The sequence below is a fragment of the Sciurus vulgaris genome, assembly GCF_902686455.1.
Source record: "Sciurus vulgaris genome assembly, chromosome: 16".
Taxonomy (NCBI): domain Eukaryota; kingdom Metazoa; phylum Chordata; class Mammalia; order Rodentia; family Sciuridae; genus Sciurus; species Sciurus vulgaris.
Window position 1 is genome coordinate 44,161,436 of NC_136477.1, and position 17,916 is coordinate 44,179,351.

Sequence of the window (17,916 nt, forward strand, 5' to 3'; positions counted from 1 at the left end):
AGATTTCAATCAGATTATAAGGTCAGAAAGTGGTTTTAAGGGACCCTGCCAGTTAATTCTTGACTAATTTGAAATTAAAATCTTCCTACCATGAGCTAAGAGCACATGACAAAGGACTACAATTGGTTTTCCTTAATGCTAACCAAAGTACTGGCCCCAAATGTCAGAAAGTTAGTAAAATTTTTACTATAGAAACTGCCTGGTTTTTGTTCCCACCACTCATAAAACTGCTTTGTAGTAGCGATCTAGTGATCTTTCAATGACAAAATTAAGTGGGAACATTTCTTCATCTTGCTTAACTTCTCCACAGCTTTTGACTCGCTAATCTCTCACCATTATTTCTCTGTCTTTTTTTCTGATATTCTCCCTCTGGTTCCTCAAATGTTAGTATACTCTAAAGTCCTACCTTGGTTCCCTTCTCTCCTCATTCCTCTTGAAGCTACTGTTGGTAGCCCTCAAAATCTCATCCATACCATCAATACACCATCAATACACTGATGGCTTCCACATTTATGTCTTCAACCCATTATTCTCTCTTGATCTCCTGATCCACCTGTTTTGCCACACGTCTCTAGGATGTGCACAGACACCTCAAGAGGTGCATCCAACATTGAGTTCATCAATGACCTCGGATGCTTGTTTCTCTTCTGAATAAAAGTTGCATTAATCACATGTTTGCTAAAGCTGCTATAACAACAGCACAAACTGGATGACCTCAAACAATAGGAATTTATTTTGTCACAGTTGTGGAAGACAGAAAGTCAAGATCCAGGAGTTGGCAGGGTAAGATTCTTGAGAACTCTCCCCATGGTTTATGAATGGCTGTCCTGTGCATATGGCTGGTCTCTGCTGCACATGCTGGGTGGCTTTCTAAGTCCTGATTTCTTCTTTTATGGGCACCAGTCAGACTAGATGAGGACCCACCTGAATGCCTTCCTTTTAACTTATTTAATTCTTTAAAAGCCTTATCTCCAAACCTACAGTCACAAACTGAACTGTTGTGGACTGAGGCTTCAATGAATGCATTTGGGCTGGAGGGACACAATTCAGTTAATAAAAACCCTTAAACAGTAAACCTGGAATTCATCAAGTCCTCATTCCCTCTGTCATTCCCCACTGTCAAGGCAGGCTGTTCTAACTCTGAAGTACACTTACTTCCACATCACCTAGACTCCTTAGAATGGTATAAAAGATCTTGAAGATAGAGGCCCGGCCTGCCTATCGAGGGTTGAACTTCAATTCCCTTTCATATTCTTCTTCTGAACAAAAAAGTCCACTACTTGCTATTCTGTCACATGAAATTAACATCCTTCAATCATATTCCCTTCAATCATATTCCACTTATCTTTCAAGATTTGCTTCAGTATTATTCTCCCTGTGAAGTTCTCCTTGACTCCGCTCCAATTCATACTGCTCTTGACCTGTTCCCTCATCCGGAAAGAGTTTATCATTTTTGCCATTCTTGCAATTGCTGGATCTATGTCCTCCATTCCATCATAAGCACGTTAAGGCCAGGGGTTGTGGGGAAAAGAGTGCAGTTTCTGTAACTTGATCGTATGAGTATAAATCCTAGGGTTAGAAATTTTTACTTTATCAACTTTGTCAAGTACTGAAGTTCATGGGACTAAGAACAATATTTCATAGGATTATAATGAGCAGTAAACAAAGCAGTAAATGAACCCAAGTAAGACACTTATCATGAAGCACAGACTCAATACAACTAGCTAGTTTTATAAAACATATAGAATATAGCAATAAAGCATATTCTGTATGCTCTGTGCATATAGTATTTCTTATTAATCTACAACAAATGTAGAATATATGTGTGTGTGTGTGTATAATTTTACTGATGACGAGTACTTGTCAAAGTATAATAACCAACATGTAGAAGAACCAGGATTTGAGCTGAGGTTCAGATGATCCAAAATATACTGTTTCTGTCTTGACATCTCCAAATGCTAACCCAATACTGAAGGCAGGGTGGTGTGCTCAATTAATATTTGTTGAATTATTTAATCATTATAATTATATTAAATTTTAAATATAATTTCTAAAAAATTATCTAATTTTATTTAATTGCATTTCAATGAATTAAATTGGTTTATTTAGGATTGTTCACTTTTCAGGCCTAAGAAATTTTTTGTTAATTTTTCCCCCTTTTGAGGATCTTTGTGCCAGATAGACTCTGCTATTCCAGCTATTTATACTATTTATATTAAGAAGTTATCAGGTCTGTCTTTCTTTCCCTTTCTTTCTTTCTTTCTTTTTTGAGACCTTTAACTAGCAGACAAAACTTCAGATCAGTGAGAAAATCTCAGTTGCCATGTTGGTTGATATACTGACTCAAAATTTATATCAAAATATATCTTATGGATAGGGAAAAATGCTAACAGTATTATATTAAATTCTTTCAGTAAGTAATGCTAGATGTGGACATAGAAGTTAGTTGTTACCACTCTACATATTTTTTCTTCTTTCTTTTAGAATGGAAGTATAATATGCCAAAAAAGGGAGAGTATTTTTTTTATTCCTTTTTTTGGTTTCAGGGATTGAACCTAGAGACACTTAGCCATTGTGCCACATCCCCTGCCCCCTTTTTATTTTTTATTTTGTGAGTGTTTTACTAAGTTGATTACAGTCTCCCTAAGGTGCTGAAGCTAGCTTTGAATTTGTGATCCTCCTACCTCAGCCTCCCAGGCTGCTGGGATTACAGGCATGCACCACCACACCTGGCAAAAGGTAAAGTATTTTACTAGGTGGTAAAAGCCACCAGATTTCTCTCTTTCACACACATGAATGTGAGAACATACATCAAATGACCAATTGAAAGCTTCTGCAGGTGCAAAGAGTATTTTGCATTTTGTGCTAATCTTTCATGAGTGCTATTTATTAACAGAAAATCTTTATTGTGTTTCATACTTTGTTATTAGTCTTTCCTATAAAATGTTTTTCTTCATTTCAAATACAGCCCAAAACAACACAGAGATTAACAACTAAAGTGTTCTGCCACTGAACTACATCCTCAATCCTTTTAATTTTATTCTGAGACAGGGCTTTGCTAAATTGTTGAGGCCAGCTTTGAACTTGGGATTCTCCTGCCCCATCCTACTGAGTAGCTGGGATAACAGATGTGTACCACCATGCCTGGCCAACTAAAGTATTTTTTTTTAAAAATATAAGTTCACAGAATTTGTATCTATCGAACAAAGTTCATAGGAGTTTCTGTAGGGAATTAATTTAATTAACACAAACCTTATTTATATTACTTGGATGAACATCAGTGGTGCAGTATAGGATCAAGTCAGGCCACACACTCATTTAGAGTTTTCTGGTGCTATGATACAATACTGCTCCATTTACAGAAGAAATTTTAATGATTTTTAAATGTTTATTTAAAGTTCTAAAAATACCACCCACATATTAAGGTGCGTCTTCTCTGTAAGATATGCTATCAAATGGTGTTTTCCTCTATTAAATAGCTAAACATTAAAAATCAGAGAAAAAAATCTGCTTTTTTAATGATCATTTTACAACAATGTTAACTTACCATAGTTTCTTAGCCTTTCTAAAAAATACTATATACTTTTATGGGACATATATGAGGTCACATTAGAGAAAAGATGTTTTTGAACATTCAGAATCTATTAGAAATAAAACTTAATTTCATATGAGATAATAGTCATTTGAGGAACAAAGTCATGAAACTAAAAGTGATTTATAAGTCTTACTAGCAGCTATGTTGTTTTTTAAGTCGCATTTTGCATAATATAATTTTTGAAGTTTGCCATTTTTCATTAAATCTTGCAAGAAATGGTCTTTAGAGTATACACGTTTCTTCTGGGAAAATGGTACTATTATCGAGCACATTTTAATATATTTTAATACAAATGTAAAACTCATTTTTAAGATGAAATTATTACGATTGTCATTAGTTGCTCAGTCTTCTAATGCATGCCCTTCGCTCCCAAATGGCAGGTACAATCTTTCACATTCAAGTGGCTCGCTAGTCTAACATGCTATCCTCTCTTCTCTCAGTTCATCTCAGGGAGAGAGGGACAATTTAACCCACTGCCTTTGAAAGGGGAGAGGGGCAGGTATAATGTGGTGCCTTCTTCCTTTTTAAAATTTTTTTTTTTATTTTAAAGGGAGCAGTTGCCTTGGACCTCGGGGCTCCTTACTTCTTGGGGAGCTATTGTCTGCCCCTATTCAGCTTTTGACTAATGGCCCCTCTGCCTAATATGGAGCTCCTGAAGAGGAAACTCACTTGCCTCTAGAAATAATGCCACTTTCTGTTTTATTAGTTTCATCAGAAGTAAGGGTGATATTTTGCACTCTAATCTGCCTTACTCCTTTTCCTTTCTCAGTTGATTCAGAACCTCGGTAGTGAAGAGGGGTGCTTTTGCCGAGCCCTTTCAAGCCTCAGTGTAAAGGCACACTTTACTCCTTTTATCCATTGCAGTCTGTCAAAATGGCGATTTCTCCCCTATCAACAGATGTGAGGGAAATAAGACAAAGGTGATTAAATAACTTGTGTAATTAAGCATGTCTTTCATGTTCAAAGCAAGTCAATTAAAGATGGATTAAACTGCCCCCTTCAAAGCTGGGAAGGGGAAAAATGCCAAATATTTCCTCCTGAAGATAGTTTTCTATTTCTACTTGTCTACACATCTATGTAAATATACAAAACATACATATATATGTGTACACTTATACATATATATATATATACACACTTACATATATGAATAATTTTATTCAAAGAATCCTTACCTTTTGTATTCTTCTATTCCAAAGAAAACAGAAAAAAACAAAACTGCATGCACCAATTTCCTATTATCTTTGTGGACAGGTTTTGACACTTGTTCTAATACCCAAGTAATTACCATATGAGTCTGTTCTTCTCTTATATATTTAAAATATGCCACGGTTTCATGCAAATATGCAGAAAAAGCCATACATTTGCAAAGATTTCAAGTGACAGAAGTGGGGGCACCAAATTATGACAGTTCTCCACTTGGGTTGTCATTTCAAAAGACATAATCTATTTTAAACACTCACACACATTTTTAAAAAGAGGTAAAGAGTCCATTCCTAAAAAGCCATAGCTGTGGAAATGTCAAGTAGCTAGTTCTAATAAAGAACTCACTACACAGGAAATCAATACAAGAAAAATAGATTTTTCTCTAGTTAGTGTAACACCTACTCTACAGCTTTTTAAAATAAACAGTATCAGCATTTTTAGTGTTGATTTTTGTTGGTTTATAGGAAATGCTGGCAATTTCTTCACAAGCTATAAACAGAAGATAGAAAGTAAGCAACATAAACACAGGATGAATCCTTTAAAGATAGTCGCAAAGCTTGTTTTTCAAACATAACTATTTTACTGTTATGTATTAGAAGGCACAGAATACACATTTGTTTGCCACATTTCATTTTAACAACCACTACATGAGAGTTCTTAATGTCATATATAAAATAAAATTTTGTACTTCTATGTTTTGAGTTGTGGCACTTTCCATGAAACAAGAGACATATTTAATCACATTATTTTAACTTCACTTATCCTATCAATTCTTTTTGTGTAATAAAATGAGGTGGTGTGAATCTTTATATTGAGATGAATTGTTTTCTCATCTTCATCCTAGTTACAGAGAAATACAAACTTCTGGTTTTTGTCAAATGAGTCTCTGTTACAAAGATGTAAATGCATGAGAGTCTGTGATTTTGGAATATGCACCAAATACTGACTGCTAACAGTTATGAATATTTATCAGTTGCGGTTATTAAAAAGGCAATCTTTTTTTCCCCCTTCTCAAGTTTTTGAGTAAACAATTTCAAAACATTACTCCATCTGTCAATGTTTTCTGAAAACAGCACAAACCTTCTTTTTTATCTTCTGGAGTAATCTTCACTTTTGTATCTGTTATATCTTTGAATGAGGCCAGAAAAAGTACCACATCTCCTTTCTCATTCTTTATAGGAACAATATCCAGTAGGCACCAAAATGGAGATCCTGCAATGGTAATAAAAACATAAATCAACCACTGCCTCCTGTTTTTTTCTATTAAAAAAACCCAACCATTAATAAAGTCCTTACTGTTTTTTTTTTTTTCCTATTGGATAGCTCCCCACAACTTAAAAATGTCGGTTTTCAGATTCCATAATTATTTAGCCTATATGCATATCTCTTCATTCCCAAATGAAATGCTTTCCTGAAAATAAGGTAGTATTTTGAACCAGAACATTGGTCTGAGCTGAGACATTTCTGCTTATGTCACTCAAGTTGCACTTCTCGGAGCTTGCTGATGTTGAAGCATTCCCCTGTAGGAGAGGCTGCCCCCTACGGCCCCCCTTGCACACGATTCTTAAATGAAGACCTTCGTTTGGTGAGAGTTTGCTAGAGGTTTCTTTGGTCAATTTAAAAATCAATGATCACCCACTAGAATGACTAAATAAAAAAGATGGAAAATACCAGGTTTGAGAGGATGCATAGCCACTTGAACTCTCATACATTGCTGGCTGGCTTCATATGAACATCTATTTTAAATACTGTTTCACAGCGTGAAGACTTAGTATCATAATATAACATCAATGCGAATGGATGATTTATAATTATTCACAACTAAATGGATGAACATCACTAGCGTAATGTGCAAAAGTCACCAAATATGAATGAGTAGAATGAATTATGAATTCATTTACATTAAGAACAAAAACAGGCAAAACTAACCTATGGTATTGGAAGTCAAGATTAGTGGCTACCTGTGAGTGGATTCCTGTTACAGAAAAGCACACAGAGCACAGTTCTGGGATGCTTAAGTTTTATTACATGATATTTATGTTGTTTACACAGTAGTGTTTAGTTTTTGAAAATGGGTATTTTTCAATGTGTGTGTTGTATTTTGAGAATATATTTTAAAAATTAATAATCAGATCAATTCCACATTGGCAAAAGAACCATGAGGAATATCATTAAGACTCAAGTACAAATATATGGCAGCCAAAGGGTCTTGCCTAAGGTTTATATTTTTAAATGTTTTATCTTCTTAAAATGTCTTTTAAAACTATGTAAAATTTCTCGCACTTTAAGTCCTACTAAAACAGCATTCTGGACAGAAATATTTGAAAATGATGGAAAAGTTGTTGCTTAATTAAAAATTAAAAATTAAACTGTATGCCAGCATGGTGGCACACATCAGTGGCTTAGGAAGCTGAGACAGGAGGATCCCAAGTTCAAGACAGCCTCAGCAACTTAGCAAGGCCCTAAGTAACTTAGTGATACCTTGCCTCAAAATAAAAAATAAAAATGGGCTGGGGATGTGGCTCAGTGGTTAAGTGCTCCTGAGATCACCACCACTACAAAAAAAAAGAACAATCTTTTTTTAAACTCTTATCTCCATTAATCTATTCACATATAATTTTCCTTCATTTTTATGATGGAAGAATAAAGATTTCAATTCTTCAATTCTCCCACTTATTTGGGAGTTGATTTCAAGTCTGACAAAAAATAAAAGTCAGAAATATCTTTGGTATTTGGACTTATTTTGTTTGTAGTGTGTTAGGTTCCACAACTTTCACCACAGCAGATATACACATCCAGTCATGGGATATGGAATTTTTTTTTTTCCATTAGTTGAGCACCAAATGAACTGGTTGACATATTTAGAGGTCATTTGATATAAAAATCATATTTTATTTTATTGTAGTTGCTATTGTATTTCTTTAAAAGCATGGATGACTTCCCATGCAATAAATATGTATAGGATATGCTGCTATAATAAATTATGTATGGAATATACTAAATATCATGAGGTATTCACAGAATATAATAAGATATGCATGCTTCCCCCTACCTTCCTGATTAGTTTCAGAGTCATTATTTCCTTCTTGCTCTTTCGACTCAAACTTATGCTTTCCCCTTTCATTCATCTGCCTCTGTATCTGTGCCCAGGTGATCTCATTTCGACATTTCATCACCAGGCTCCAGGAAACCTTGGATCTAAGCCTGGCTCCAACCCTCCTAACAAGCCATGTGACTATGGGGAAGTCAATTAACCTTTCTGGAAGTTGGTTCCCTCCATTGTAACATTCTCACGTCCACATCTATTGTGGATAAAGTAACCCCCAAAATGTAGAGATGATAAATCAATTCTACTGTCTGTGACTAATGGAGAAACCTCATAAATGAGCCATATCCCCAAGCAAATGCTGCTCTCTCCATCATTCCAGAATGGTACTCGTTTAAAATTCTATCTGTGGCTACCATTTCAAGCTGGGAGCCTTTTTTGATAATGCTATGGCTATAGTAAAAAAAAAAAAAAAAAAAAAAACCATCAGGTCAAACTAACAAGCAGATCCTAGAGAAAGTAATAGCAGGATGCAGAAAGTGGTATGAATCTGATATTTGGTTCCCATTTTAAGGCATCTCTCTGTCAATTACCTTGGGAGAATATGACCAAATCATAACAGAGGCTATTAATTTTCCTGAAAGTCTCTTTTGTGTGTGCACTTAGACAAGCTTCACTATTGTCTCCGCACAGTCTTTGCCCAGATGCACGAATGTACTTTGGAAAGAAGCTAAAGCTCAAAATGAGGTGAAAGCCAAAGAAATAGCTGTCAATGTGGCAATATTTTCTAATCATCGCCCTGTGCACACCAATCACTTCCTGTCATGTTCTGGGAGAGCCGAAAGTCTACTTTGAAATTTGTCTTTTAAATTACTAGGTGTGATTCCTGACATTTTATGAATTCAATGAGTTGTTGATCTAAATCTCTCTGAATTCAAGTTTTATAATGATTTAGCATGAACTAGGATGCTGCCTACATTTCCTGTGCCTATCTGACCAAAAATGTTTATTAGGAAACCAGTATAAGGGACATATAGAACTCCCCTGCTCCCACTAACTGCTCCAGATTTATCCACACCCTTAAAATTTAACTCCCTTAAAATTTTGGCTTGTGGTACCTCTAAAGATAGAAAGCAGAGCATATACCAGTTGCTTCTTTTCTCAGAAAGACAGGATAGATGCCCAAAGCTACCAATCAGGTTCAAAGCAAGACCCTTCACACTTAGCTTTCTTACTTGTCCTTTATCTGCTTTTCTCAATTTCTCTGCCAAACCTTCCTCCCTGGCTCCCTGCCAATATCTTCAACCTTGCATGACTGTAATAATTCAAGCCTATTCCCCAGGGTTGGCTTTTCCCTGCCCTACTCATGGGCACAATGATGATCAACTTCTTTTAGTCAAGAGCAATCCAGTCCCAATGTAATAAATCTCTCACAGGGTTATGACTGAGAGTGAATCCCTCAGCTTTGAGTTCAGAGATGTGAATGATTCTTAAGAGCAGGGTTAGGGGGCATAAATCTTGTGTCAATTTTAACTCCTTCTGTATATAGCAGCAGTAATTACCATGTGCACCCGGGAGAGCTAAAACAAATGAGACTCTGCCAGGATTTAAGTTAATAACACCTCTAATTTCCATGGATAAATACAATTGATGTAGAATAAAACAGGGTTTATACCTTATATGGTAGAGTCTACTTTTGGAATTGAATAAATAGTTACACAAGCGCTTAAATCTAGTGGAATATCCTACATCTCCATTTTGGTACTTTTTGGTTTTGCTGATTGTGAAACAAGGACACGAGAAAATTTTATTTGTTAATATCTACAATTGCAAGAGGACTCAACTCACATGCTTTCTGTATACCCCCCCAAAATTGCATTTGGGGGAAAAATGGAAATTAATGATAAGGTTTAAAGTATGAGTTTATGGTTTAATAACTTAATACAAGCAGGTACATATATTGAAAGTTGAAGATATAGAAAAGATGCAGGAAGTTGAATTGAGAGAGGTCCTACTCTCTTTAATGACAGTGCAGTCATGATGGGAAATAATTTTGTCTCCCAAAGTGTAATGAAAGTAATGTTTCTTCAGTGCAATATCAGGTAAAGCCTTCCCCCTTCTGTGGTGAACACCTCTCCAGGGACTGTCTATTTCTAGAGCAGCCTACAGTTTGGAAGTCTTTGCCCAGTGCCTCCTGAGTTTACTTTGAGTGGACATCCATCCTTCAAATGCCCCAGGATACCAGCGAACCAAAGTAAATGGGGCCTGACACTTGTGAAGCAAGGAGGGCAGAGAGGGGAAGGGAGGAAATTAACTGAACCCACTGAGACCTTCCTGATCTTGGCAGTGGCTAAGGAGATCCTTCATTTCAGCGTTTAATGAAAAATGAGGGGTTCATAAAGAAACATGTCTTACATGTTTTTGTATTTTAAAAAATGGGGCTGGGGTGTAGCTAAGTGGTGAAGCACTTGCTTGGCATGCATGGAGCTTCACTGATCGTGATGGACTGTGGGATTGAGGTTCAATCTTGCTTTGTCTTCAGGATCTTTATTTTCAGATTTTTCTGAAATTGTACCAGAGTAGATGTCTGGTACCTCTAGAGATTGGGATAAGAGATGTAAGAAGTCAAGACTACCAACAACGAGAGAGATGAGGTCTTGTTTCTGGGGAGATTCCTTTTCAAATATATTCTCTATGATTTGTAGGACAAGTTGAAACAGATATTGCATTTCAAACTTTGAGAAAAGTTCTGTGTTAAATCAAGATATCTGTAAAGGGGAATAGGGAAGAAAGGAAGGGAGGAAGAAAGATAAAATCAAATGATGCTCAACTGAATTGAATGTGCCAAGTTTTTTTTCCCCCTTTTTTTCCATTTTGCTTCAAATTTTCTGTTTCATTAAATAAAAAATTACTATTTTCTCCCCAGAAGTATTACATCCACCCCTTAAATTCTCTGATACTTAGAAACAAGGGAACTTGGGAACTTGAGATCTAAAAAAAATATCCACACAACATGCTTTAGTCAATTGTTTTAAGATCCTTGTTCAACAAGATATTTACTGTATTATCAATCAGTGGAGTTATTACTTGCTTTGGGATAAAAAAAGCAAAAGTTGGTTCACATGATAAACAGATAATTCTTACCTACAATTGAAAGGATTTTTCAAGTACAGGTAAACACAAATTCAGTTGGGATAAGTTTAGAGGAGGAATTAGAACAACTGAGTTGAGTTTAATAATCAATACATATAAAAAGGTCCTGAGAAAATAATGTACACAGCAAGGATCTCTTGATAGCTGTCATTTATTAACCATCTATCATGTGCCTTGCATGCATTATACCTAAGCTTCTCACTGATGACTTTTAGCCAGTGTTTTGCCACACTGAACTGTATTCCACAGTTAAGGAAGTTAAGATGTGTAGTATTTTCTTCAGGGTCACAAGCTAGTAAGTGTCAAAGATCAAAACCTGGTCTGAGTCTGATTTTCTAGTTTTGCTTTACTGTAATATTCTGGGAGTGATCCTATTCTATGAACAACATTTTAGTCATTGTATTTTATTTCTGTTGAATTCTCCTTTCTACATATGCTACAGGGCAGGATGAAACATGCCCTTTTTAAAATGCCCTATTACAAGAGAAAAAAGAAAAAGGTGAAATAAAACCTTTGGATAATAGGCAAAACCCCACTCTCAACCCCAGAATGAGAAGTAGAACCTCATTTTGAAATAAGATTCAGTTATTTTGATTTAGAATTAGACTCCTTCCTTTATTGAAGTATACATGGTTTTAATCCTTGAATTGTCCTGAGTATCAGACGAGACAGTAGGATCAGAAAACCACGCTGGTGCTTCTTTTAGTCCACAGGTAGAGACAGAAGGGGTGTACTTTACAAGCTTTGCAGTTACAATTTCTCTATGCTATTACCTCAGTTGTTCACATATTCAGCACCGTATTCTGGTCCTATTCGTGAAGCCTTTGTCTGATTCCAATTCCCAATGTCTTTGTACACCTTCTGGCTATCCAAAAAAGCTTCCAAAATGGTGCTCTGTATGTAGGACATACAGCAACATCCTCCAAATTCCTCTCTTCTAAGTCCAGAAAGAACTAAGGGAAGTGAGCCCCAGTCAGGCAACATTTGAGACTTGGCTTTCTCTTCTCAATGAGTTCTTGGTCATAAGGCAGCCAGATGGGATTGATAACTGGTTAGGGATCAGAAACTTTCTAATCTGACAGGTTTGGTTTCATGATTGCCACTTGTGCACTGCTTTTCTGAGAATAAGACACTGGAATAAACTCATTCCCTTGATTCTTGACTTTAAGAAAACAATTTAAGATTTCATCAAACTAGCAGTGGTTCAGTGAGAAAGAACTTGATTTAAATGTGAATCTGAGGATTAAGTTAACCTTCTTTAATTACAAGAGGCATTAGCTGGAGGATTCTATGGTCTTTTGGGGCAATGGAAACAAATTGTTGGTACCAATAAATAAACATAATGCCTATATGGATGTAGCATGGTAGAGAGAGACTATGATTCTCAGATTACCTAGTTTAGGACCCAAAAGAGAATATTTGGAGATTACATTGCAAGCAATTGGACGTAAAGTTATTCACTCATTCAATAGACATTTATTGATTGCCTCCTGTGGGCAGCAATGTTCTAGGTATTTGGCTGCATCAGCAAACAAAGCAGTATAGATTTGTCATGTGCCCTGAAAGTACTTTTTATTCTAGTTTGGAGTGAAAAACAATAAATTGTAACTATGATATATAAATAAATTATATATTCATTAGGTCTTAAACGCTATTGCAGAAAAAGTAGAGGGGAGTAAGGGAGAGGTATGGGAGAATGTGCAAGAAGAGGGAGTAGGAAAGTATAATAATTCTTAAGGAATAATCCACAAAGTGCTGCTTAACATTGCTCTTCAATATTAATGGCCTATTAGTGTATCATTTCAAGTCCTCTTAGAAGCACACCATGAGAAGAATGATGTAGGTTTGAAGTCAAGCAAAGGACAACAGGAAGGAAGAAAAATTGGATGAAGGTATTTTAGACTGCAGTGCAGTTCTAAGAAGTTTAGCAAGGCCATGAAGTGGTGGGAGTCATCTGGCTGAGGAACAGGCCTGTCTTAGTATCCTTGCTTAGTTCCTTCCTTGGCTGGGAGCAGGCCATGGAAAGTTTGGCTTCTGTGTATCAATATAGTGATGTTTCAGGCATGGTAGTTGGGGCTGTCAGTCAATGACTTTCCCATAATCTGAGATATGAGAACACATTCTCATGGTTACCACAGTTAGTAGAGTCAACATTTAGTACTTTTGTCAGAATAGCATTTGTGCTCCTTTCCTCCTCTATTGCACCCCCAAATTCCTCTAGGAAACACACCTCTTTGCATGCAATCTTTGTAGAATTATCCAACCTGTTGCCCTGGCTAACCCTTCCTGAGGAGTAGACCATCATCCACACTGGACCAGTTTTTTCCCTTCCCAAGATCAAAAGTGAAGATATGAGGTTCATTCAAGAATGGAGGCCGGGGAACCTTGTTATTCTTGCTACCTAGACCTCACAGAACACAACTGCTTCCTGACTTTTTCACCCCTTTTCTTGGTTCCTTAAGTTACACCAATGCTTTCAATAAATTACTATTTTTGCTTAAGATAATCAGAATCAATTTATATTGTTCACAAAGAAGTGTAATTAAAAGTTGTATATTTAAGAATTGAGATATACTGGGAGAAAAACCAAGTTCAGATCACATTGCATGTCACCAAGTCCTGGAGTCTCCATTTGATTTACTGAGTATCCTGTCCACACTACATCTGCATAAGGAATATAAGGCTACTTCTCCTGGTTAAGAGTTTTGAAAACACTAGAGTTAATAGCTTTGAAGTATTTAATAAGTTTTAAATAGTTTACATGAAGTAAGGGCTAGCTACACATGTAACACCAATTCTTTAGCCACAGAGAAACATAACTGTAGCTCAGTATTAGTATTTGCTAGCATCTGTTAAAGTCAGTGGTGGTAGAGAGTGGGTGTTTGCTGTAATAGTTTCTGTCTTTTGTGGATGTATGACACATTTTTAAACTATTTTAAGTGAAGGAAACATGTCACACATACACTTTGAAAAAGGATAATTCTGTTTAGAATGTCTAATCAGATATTAAGTTGAAATATTCATAGTCATCTCAGATTCCTGGAATTAGAAAAGATCTTAGAGATAATGAGATGGAATTCTTTATAGTAAAAATGAAAATCCTGCTTTCAGAGTGGTTAACTAAAGAAGGTTAAAATGTTAAATTGTGAGAAGAGCTGGAACTAGGTCTCAATCATATAACTTGTTTTCATGGGCTTTCAAAATACAATGAATTTCTTCATACCTTAAAAAAATAACCTAACCAAAGGAATAATGATGAAAGGAATAAAAATCTAGTTTTTTTTTTTTTTTTTTTTTTTTGGTCTTATCAATTATTGTTTAATCTGGCGATGAATGCTTTTTGGAAAAGTTATTATCTATCAGAAACAAAGTTTTTCTCCCTTGAAGTATCTGTATGCTTGTCTTAAAAATTATTATTTTTATTTTTACAAACTGCATTTTGATTCATTATACATACATGGGGTACAACATTTCGTTTCAGAAGATACAGAGACAAACCCACAAAAATACAGTTAACTTATACTAGACAAAGGAGCCAAAAACATACAATGGAGAAAAGATAGCCTGTTCAACAAATGGTGCTGGGAAAACTGGAAATCCATATGCAGCAAAATGAAATTAAACCTCTATCTCTCACCCTGCACAAAACTTAACTCAAAATGGATCAAGGACTTAGGAATTAGACCAGAGACTCTGTACCAAATAGAAGACAAAGTAGGCCCAGATCTTCATCATGTTGGCTTAGGATCAGGCTCTTCCTTAAAAATCTAGTTTTGACATCTAAAAAGGAAAATTTTCACTTGCATTTATTATTGATAGAATAAGCTAAGACATAGCAAATTCAGCATTGATGAAATCCTATTTTTAAGCAATTATGTTCAGAATTAGAACCTGTACTTAAAAGGTTAGGCAAATAAAGTAAATGAGATGCAAAACAGGTTCAATGTGAGAAAGCAGAAGTGTTGAGATAAAAATTGAAAATACAGAGGAATTGAAAAGAAATGCTTAAGCATTTTATGACAATTCTCCAGTGTATAAATATGTGATTACAGTTTTAGGTGTCAATTTAGCACTTTCTAAGAATATGCAGACAACAAACATACTGAACATTTCTTCCATTGTGCAAACTCAACTCTCAACGAAGACTCGCAAAGCTGCGCCAGATTGCCCTGAGTCACAACTTGGCAGGCATGTGAGGCAAAACAGTTAGACGTCTTCTGCAACTTACTGCTTCTCTCCAAAAATAGAGTGGACACCACACCAACCCCAGGGCCTGTGGGAGCACTGTGGTGCCCAGGTTACTAAGGTGAGGGATGAGCTCTGACAAGGTCATCTTTACATTTCTGATCAGCCCAAGAAAGTCATTATTTTGTGAAAAATAAATTTATGCACATTTTCTTCCTAGCTTCAATATGATTACAGGCTGGGTGGGGGGAGAAAGCACATTATAAGCCTATATGTATAGTGAAGATGTGAAAATTCAGAATTCTAAACTGAGGGCTCCATTTGGATATTCCATCTAACAGATTTGGTCATTCACCTTCAGAAGTAAGCAAGCTTATTCTCATAGAAGGCCAGACAGTAAACATTTTCTGGGTGTGAAGTTCATGTGGTCTCTGTCTCAAGTATTTCCCTCTGCCAAGGTAGAACTAAAATAGTGATAGACGATATGTAAACTAATGAGCATGGCTGTTTTGCAATAAATCTTCATTTACAAAAACAAGCATCCTGCCAGATAGAGGCCATGATTTGCCAACTCTTGATGAGGAAGTCTGCAGATTGCTGAACACCAGTTCATTCCGAACTCTTGGGGATTTTACTAGTCTTTCTACTATTAAGGTATTTAAGAAGCACTGTTTATTAGTGCAAGAACCAGAAGTATTTCTTTAGAATTAACAATGCCTTGTAAAAAAAGATTATCCAATCAGACAATCCTATTTTCCTAAATAAAGGTTAGTTATTTCTTACTGTTTGATGAAAATATACTTAATTTTACTTCACCTGAAAAATAGTCATGGCCATAAGTGATCTAAAAGAATCTCTGACAAAGGTTTTACTTCCAAATTCATGAACAGAAGCTACTTTGGGAATTAAAGCATTAAGAAAGAGCTTTGTAAGCTGCATCACAAAACTAAAGGCATATGAATCAGTCATTTAAAGGAGTAAAATGAAAGATTGTGGCCAAGGAGTCTCTGCAGTCGGGCCAAAGCATTAGAATTCCTTGAGAAAGTTTCACTCTGGCAATCTCTTTCATGCATGGGGAGGGACAGATATATTTTAAATCATTATAGATATTATACACAATGAAACAACCTTAGATAGTCAGGTTTTTTTTTATTAACCTCAAAACACATCCCGAGTTTAACATTTTCCCTTTTTGTAGTATCTTTTCTTAGTAGCATTGTTAACAAGATTTCTTTTGCTGTTCTAGTTCCAGTGTATTTCTGAAACAAAGTGCTTTCTTTCTTTCTTTTTTTTTTTTTTAATAGTGGAACACGATGTTTCAAAAGATAATTTAGTGAACTCAGAAGTGAAGAATTCTGGGGAAGTAAAGATTTCAAGAAAAATAGCTTTCCTTATCATAGAGGAAATCAGCTCTATAGTACCAATTGGTATAGATGTCCCAAGCCATAATATGTGTGTGTTTGTGTGTGTGTGTGTGTGTGTGTGTTTTCATGTAAAGTAATTTTTAAATGATGCTTCTCAGAGTCTATCAGCAGTGATCTTTGGATGCTAAAATATATACACATGCACACAAAAACCAAAAGCCATGCTAAACCATTCCTCCCCCTCTAACCCCAAAACATATTCTTATACACCCATAAAAGTACAAAAGCTAGATTCGGTGTTTCCTGTGGCAGATGCACACTTTAAAGTCATTCTTGACACTTCTTTCTCTTACCCAAAAAAAAAAAAAAAAAAAAAAAAAAAGAAGAAGAAAAGAAAAGAAAGAAAGGAAAGAAAAGAAAAGAAAAAAAATCATTGAGCATTGTCAAATCCAGTGGCTAAACCTCTAAAATTCCTTCCTCTTAACCTTTCTGAAGCATTGAAATTGCCTGGGTGCTTGTGAAAGCACAGATGGCCCCAGACCTAGATTTGATTCAGGAGGTCTGGGTAGGGCTGGATTAATTGCAATCCTCACAAGTCCCAGATGATCCTGTCACTGCTGGTCTTCAGGTCACACTCTGAATAACACTTGTCTGAGTCACCATTATTGTTTATGTGCATTACCTGTCTCACGTGGCAGCAAAATGATCTTTTGTAAAATGAAATGTTCATCATATGACTCCCATCTTAAAACACATGGACACCTTTAGTTAACTCTTGATTGTCTGAGTATGGTCTACAGAGCCTCACAATCTGCTCTGGCTACTTGGCTGCCCATCTTCAAGTTATACTGGCCTTCTTCTCATTTCTCTAATGAGATCTTTTCTCCCAGGACCTTTGCACATGTGGTTCCTTTGCCTAGGATACTTTCATTCTCTCCTCCATGTAGTCATTTTGTAGTTGTTCTTCCAAATACAACTAAAATAATGAAACCTTCTTTATATTCCATACTTCATCAGAAGTCCTTGATAATACCTCTTATAGCCTCCTGCATCTTACCTTCCAGTTACTTGTTTTAGTCAGCTTTTCCACTGCTCTGACCAAAAGACCTAACAAGAACAATTTAAGAAGAAAAAGTTTATTCAGGAGCTCACAGTTTCAAAGGTCTATGTCCCTAGATGACTGACTCCATTGCTCTGGGCAGGAGCAGAAGCAGAATATCATGGCAGAAGGGTGTGGTGAAGGAAAGCAGTTGGGGATATGCCATCAGAAAGTAGAGAGACAGAAAGAGAGAAAGACAGAGAGAGAGAGAGAGAGAGAGAGAGAGAACTCTGCTCAACAAGAACAAAAAACAAAAACAACAACAACA

The 17,916-nt window shown here is 36.0% G+C and overlaps 1 protein-coding gene across 1 annotated transcript in view; it reads right to left on the reverse strand.

Moving 5' to 3' along the window:
• Positions 1 to 17,916, reverse strand: part of KCNH8 (potassium voltage-gated channel subfamily H member 8) — a 401,588-nt gene that overhangs the window by 260,139 nt on the left and 123,533 nt on the right. Inside the window, exon 3 of the mRNA XM_079115168.1 lies at positions 5,882 to 6,013. Within this exon, the coding sequence (XP_078971294.1) occupies positions 5,882 to 6,013 (132 nt within the window). The remainder of the gene's footprint in view (positions 1 to 5,881; positions 6,014 to 17,916) is intronic.